Genomic DNA, 6,698 nt, shown 5'->3' on the forward strand with positions numbered 1-6,698 from the left:
ATCCAGCCTATCTTATCTAGATAGACCTGCAGAGATAATAACATACATAAAAAAAACAAGACAGAGCAAAACAAAGTGACAATAGAACGGCAATCATTGCCCTTCTGTGATTGACCAATTTCACGAAACATAACAGTTTCCATGTCCGTCCATGTCTGAGGTGTTTCATGGTTTCATCATTGTTTTTCAGTGATGAGTGGTACTCCAATTGTGTGTGTGCATCAACATTCCATTATTAATCCTCTACTGGGCCTTTAGGCTGTTTTTAACTTCTTGCCATTGTGAACAATGCTATGATGATGTAATGATGAGTGCAGATGCCTGTTCATGATATGGGCCTTACTTCTTTAGGGTACATACTTAGCAGAAGTAACGGTTGGATCACATGAAATTTCTATTCCCAGTTGTTTGAAGTATTGCCATATTCATTTCCACAATGGTTGTAGAAGAAATAGCAACCTTATAGTAAAGAAACTTGGCATATGCCACCTTAACCAAATGGTCAAGGGCATCATCAGTGGTGCCATGTAAGTTATGTTGATACAATGTGCCCTTTATTATTGATGTGATAAGAATACCTCCTTTTTGCTATGCCTCCCCCTAACCCACAACCCTGGTCTACTAGTGAAAAACAACAGAGAAACAAACAAAAACACCCCATCAAATGCAAATTGAAGGACATTCAGTAGAAGACCTGACCAGCCTCATCGGAACTAAAAATCATGAAAAATCAACATGTATACCTGGTTATGTAAGGTGTTAACATTAGGGAGAGTTGGGTGAACTATATGCAGGGATTGCCTGTACTCGCTTTGTAACTTTTCTACATATCTAAAATTTTTCCAAAATAAATTTTTTTATTTGGAAAGGGTAATGAAAAAAAATGACACACAAAAAAGGCCTAAATGATTTTGATTGGCAAGCAAACAGACCTGGAGATGTTATTTACATTAAAATAAACTGTCTCATCACCAGAAAATGGAAATGGATCACAATTTATTTAAGAAACACAATGGTCAATAAATATGAAAACCATTTAAATCCCACTAGTAATTATAGAATTGCCCATCAAAGCATTATTGGGAACATTTTCATCTACTAAATTTTCCAAAATGGAAAAATAATGGTATTCAGTTGTAAGGAAGGTACGTGGATGAATGAGTAGATTGGAGCAACTTTTTTCTAGACAGCAGCTGACCAATAGAAGAGTGAGATCTCACATATAATTAGTGTTTGTAATCACAGGTATACATATTTTTTCTAAAGGAAATAATCAGAGATGTAAGCATTTTCTAACAGAAATCACAGGATTATTGATTATGAAAAACTTAAATGTCTGAGAACTTAACGGCCTAAGTTGAGGCAGCCCTGTGGAACACAATGTCAGGGGACCATTGCACAGCATAACGCTAAGAAAACCAATAAAAGCAAGATAAAGGTCTTAGATCCCTGACTTTATGTTCATGTATGAAAGCGTGTCTATTAAAGGGATATCAAGGAAACCTATCACCGTGTAAAACTGTCTTTTCTTGAGAATATGGGCATTTTTGTTTTCTTTATCCCCTCTGCATTTTCAAAATTGCCTGTTAAGAGAATATATCACTTTTATAATTGGGGGGGGATGGGGATAAAATTACAAGCAATATGGTTGGTGTGTTTCTGTCATCTTTATTGATGATTTAATTAAGAACATGTTTAAGTTTAATTTTGTGCTGTGAAAAATATGTCTTCTTTCCACTAGGAAACTCGCCAGGGTACTCCCACTGCCGAGTGAAAACTGGGGAGCACTAGTTGGAGAATGGTGCTGTCATCCTGACCCCTTTGCTAATAAGCCACTTCATCCACGAGAGAATGACTGTTTTATTGGAGACTCCTTCTTCTTGGTGAATTTAAGAAACGATTCATGGCAGCCAAGACCAGAAGTCGAGACAAATGCTTCTTCTTCTGAGAGACATTTTGAATTGGTAAAATATCTTTTCAAAATAAATGTTGATTTGGAAGTTGGCTTCTTTGGTCTCTGCTGTTACACAGCCCATTCTAAGTCTGAAATATGTTAGTTCTATCTGCCTCTATTCTTCAAACTCTGCTCTATTACTATAACTAATTTACTGCTCTCAGGTTGATTCCAATTCATAATGACCCTATAGGACAGAGCAGAACTTCCCCTTTGGGTTTCTAAGAATTTTAATCTTTACATGAACGGAGAACCTCATCTTTCTCCCGTGGATCAATTGATAGGTTCAAACCATTTACCTTGTAGATAGCAGTTCATTGCATAGCCCGCTACCTACCAAGGCTTCTTAAACAGATAACACGACCAGCATGGGGTCTATTGCGACACCAAGAACTTATAGCCTTAAACTGAAACAGCCATGGAGAAATGGAGGAATAAGTTAAAGTTCTTCTATTTTATAAGCAAACTCCATTACTTTCTCACTTTTAGGACTAGGGCAATATTCTGAAACTGTGCACACCTTATCCTCACGTTGCCGTTAGGTGCCATCGAGTGGGTTTTGACTCACAGCAACCCTATGAACCACATAGCAAAAGCACTGGCCGATCCTGTGCCACCCTCACAATTGTTTGTATGTTTGGCCCAGTTGTTACAGCCACTGAGGCCTTTCTCTATTTTGTTGCCCTTTCTACTTTACTGAGCATGATGGGTTTTTTTTTCCCAAGTACTTGTCTCTCCTGAGTCCAAAACATGGGACTGTGGACATGAGACAATGTCCATAACATGCTGAGTGTGCATGAAACGAACATAACCTCCTCCCTTCTAAGGAGCATTCTGACTGTACTTCTTCCAAGACACATTTGTTTGTTCTTTTGACATTTGTTATAGCCTAATTCAAACTAAAACGATTTCTTCTTTCCAGATGTTTTCTATGTAATCAAACAAGCAAACCCACTTCCATCCGGCCAATTCCAGCTCATAAAGACCTTACAGGGTGTAGTAGAACTATTCCACATTGTTTCCAGGGCTGTACATTTTGATGGAAGCAGATTGCCACATCTTTCTCCTGTGGAGTGGCTGATGGGTTTGAACTGCTGACATTTTGGTTAGTAACTAGATGCTTAACCACTGTACCACTGGAGCTGCTTGATGGTAGGCATAAGCATTTACTGTGTGCTCTTACTCTAGATTTCTGCTGGTGTCATAAACCAGATGACCAAGGAGGAAATGGAGCCCAAGCACGCAAATAAGCTGTGCTGTAGCTTCTAGGTTGGTGCTTGACAGTGTGAGGTCAGGTGGCTCTGGCTGTATAAGTTGCTTTAGGGAAAGGCAATTTTCTCTTAACTGCAGAGAACAAGTAGTTTACTTTATTTTAAAAGAAAATCAATGGCATTGGCTTGGCCTTTGTGAGAAATCATTCCTCTGATGGCAAGTCGATACAGATGGGATTTAAAATCTAAGAAAGCTGTGGGCAGAGAAAATTCATTTTGACATCTGATTGTTGATAGAAACCACAGTATTTTTAAGATTTTGCTTGTAACTCATTAAAATTTTCTAGTAAACTGGGGTTTATCAACAAGAAACATGCAGCACTTGACCACCTCTTTGGCTGTAAATTAGTTCATGTAGCTATTTTCTATTTTAAGAACTATTAAGGAAGTTCTCCAAATTTTGAGGTTAAATTGATGTCAGTTAAAATTTAAGTGCCTCCTCAATCACCATAAACACAATTGCCATTACCTAAATGTGGTTTGTTTTAAATTTTGGTACTTTAACACCTTATGTGTTTCAAAGGCAAATGGTGAACTTAGTCATTCGCAAAATGACAAATATAAAAAAAAGGACAAATATTATATAACTTATGAAATAGAAAATCAAGAGAAAGGTTGCATACCTCCGCCAAAAGAACAGAAGGAGACCTTGAATGGTTAGAGGGGTGGATGGGAGAGAGAGAGAGAGAAGGGGAAGCAGTAGGCTGGAAGGTGGACAGGTGTGAACACAGTTGAAAGGGAAGGTAGGGGACAGGGCAAGGGATTGGGAGGCTTGATGAGGAGCTGAAAACTAAAAACGATCTGAAATGTAAGCCTTCACTTGAGTCACAATAAAACATCATCCCCCCCCACCCCGATAAAATCACTTAGAAGCTAATCTAAATTGGTTATAATTATTATTAACCTGATTATCTTACATTTATATTGAAATCTAAATTTAGGTACCCATACTCCCGGTGCTTTAGCTTTGTGGTTAAGGTATATGCTTTTAGAATATTTCAAAGGAGTGAGCCATAGAAGAGTGGAGATTTTATCCCCTCCAAATTTGTGTCTTTATCAATTACATGGTGCTATCTGGCAAGAATTTTTCTTCATTGTAAACAACCATGCTATGTGTTAAAGAACGACATTACAGTTTTTAGTATCAAGGAGACTGTGGGAAAGTATTGTCATGACAAGCTGCCGTTGACAAGATTGTTTTTAAGTTAGCCTAGATGGAAGTTTCCACTTTAATTGCATAGTGTAGCAGGTGAAAGAGTATGCCTGTGACTAAAATAGTAACATAAATTTGGAGGGCCATGCTTGAACAGGCTTCTCCAGGATCCTGTGGGAACAAGGCTGCTCCGTGCTATCGAAAACCTATTTCTCATATAACGCAGTCTGCTATCTAGCAGGGTTTAGAAATGTCACATGGTGACACAGCCTCCTAATGGTATCTCTTGGGAAACATTTTTTTGACCAGACTCTATCAAGGGTCCTTAGAAACTGAAACAACACAAAGGAAAATAAAAACGAGGACAGGAAGCTAACCTACCTCTGAGCAGCCATGCCATCTCTCAGATATATTGATTTAATTAGTCTGCAATGACGTCTGTCATTGGTGTTTGCTCTATAGTCTCCACACCGTGCGGCTGCTTCATTATACGACTCCCTTCAGGGTTTCCTTTACGTATAGTTCAAGGAAAACGCACCTCAAAGCCGAGTTCCTCTTTAAAGAAAATTAAGTATTATGTAAGGTCGTCCTTTAAGACAGTCTGACTTTTAAAAGCAACATAAAGTAGCATCAAGTCTGACACTAGTTTCTCTCCCTCATGGATCCTTTTATTTTCTAAAGTTGTGAGCTAAAGGCTTTCCCATACTCCTACATTCATTTGTCATCTCTTGGGCTAATTTTGGTTCCTGCCAACAAAATACAAAATTTGCATCTTTTAATAGGATGATAAAGATGGTGCCTCAACCTCTTATAAGAGTTATAATATTATTCTAGACCTAGAAAATATAGCCACAATTTGACTTCATTCTATTTTTTTAAAGGTAAACGTGAGTTTTGATGATTACTGCTAGCAAGTATGACAAGCAGCTTTACCTATTTATTCTTATTTTTTCCTGACCTGTATATTTAATTTACTGGTTTTTGGTGATTTTTTGCTTTGCTACATCCATGTACTTTTGCTTTGTTTGGGCACGATTGTTTCTGGAAATTGAGTTGCTAAATTTCTAAGCATTCACAAAAGTAAAGAGAGTGTTTTCGTGAACCTCAATATGCCAGTTCTCCTGATTCATCAGTTATACTTATGTTTCTTTTTCTTTTTTCTGAAGTGCTTCAAAGCAAATCTCAGACATAAGTCATTTTGTTCCTACATGCTTCAGTGTATGCTTCTAAAAAAAAATGCATTTCCTACATAACCACAGTTCCATTGTCACACGTAACCAAACGAACAAATGTTCCTTGATGACACAAATAGGGTTATTTGTGTCTCTCACTGTAATGTGTCTCTCACTGTAAGGTCGTTCGAATCACTACCCACACATTTGGCTGTTTACAGTAATTTATTCTTTATTGATCAGACACTGGAAACCTGATTACCCTTGCCTGAAAGGGTAGATTCTTATTTAGAAAGCAAGCAAGCAAACAACACCCATTTCCTATCTCAACTGAAAGAAAACGTCCAATATGCTGCAAGAGCAATAACAGAATGCATAACAGCACCTGACCAAAACTCTGGTTTGAATAGAAATATTCTTCCTTCTACAACAATACTGTATATCAATTTTAGTTTGGGGTGGTGCTATATGTTAATTTTAGTTTGGGTATGATTTAATTAGGTTTAAATGGATCATGCAAAAATGTTTTTACTATTAATTTGGATTCACACCAAACCCAAAACCACAGCCATGGAATTGATTCCAACTCATAGCAACCCTACATCGAGTTTCCAAGTCAATAAATCTTCCCTCCCCGCCAAGCCTGTAAATCTTTACGATAGAGAGCCTTATTTCCTCCCTTGGAGGGGCTGGTGGGTTGGGACCACCACTAACTTGATAGCACTGCCAGAGTGTTTTTGTAAGAAAGCACTAAACTGGAAAGAGCAGCCCTTTACGGTTGAGCGTACTGATTACTCAGAGCCCTGGGGAAGTGAGTTATGCATTGGAGTACTAACTGTAAGATCAGTAGTTTGAAACCACCAGCTGCTCTGTGTGAGGAACATGAGGCTTTCTACTCCCATAATGATCTTATAGTCATAGAAACCCACAGGCAATTCTACTCTGCCCTATAGGGTTGGTAATCAGCTCAATGGCAATGGATTGAAATACTGATTTCTGAGCTATGTTCTTTTGTAACTGTGTTTGGACACTAACAAATTGGCACTGTCTTGGTCTCTTTATCTGTCTCTTATAATGGAAATGACCTCAGTACCTGAGTTACTCACACCAAGCTCACTCTGAGCCCTGCTGTCTGTGGAAAAGCCAGA

The 6,698-nt window shown here is 38.2% G+C and overlaps 1 protein-coding gene across 1 annotated transcript in view; it reads left to right on the forward strand.

Moving 5' to 3' along the window:
• Positions 1 to 6,698, forward strand: part of UBE3D (ubiquitin protein ligase E3D) — a 185,498-nt gene that overhangs the window by 23,874 nt on the left and 154,926 nt on the right. The window contains exon 4 of the mRNA XM_013003643.2: positions 1,742 to 1,964. Within this exon, the coding sequence (XP_012859097.2) occupies positions 1,742 to 1,964 (223 nt within the window). The remainder of the gene's footprint in view (positions 1 to 1,741; positions 1,965 to 6,698) is intronic.

This window comes from Echinops telfairi, unplaced genomic scaffold, assembly GCF_000313985.2.
Source record: "Echinops telfairi isolate 266 unplaced genomic scaffold, ASM31398v2 ScPeMD7_3533;HRSCAF=4204_0, whole genome shotgun sequence".
Lineage (NCBI taxonomy): Eukaryota > Metazoa > Chordata > Mammalia > Afrosoricida > Tenrecidae > Echinops > Echinops telfairi.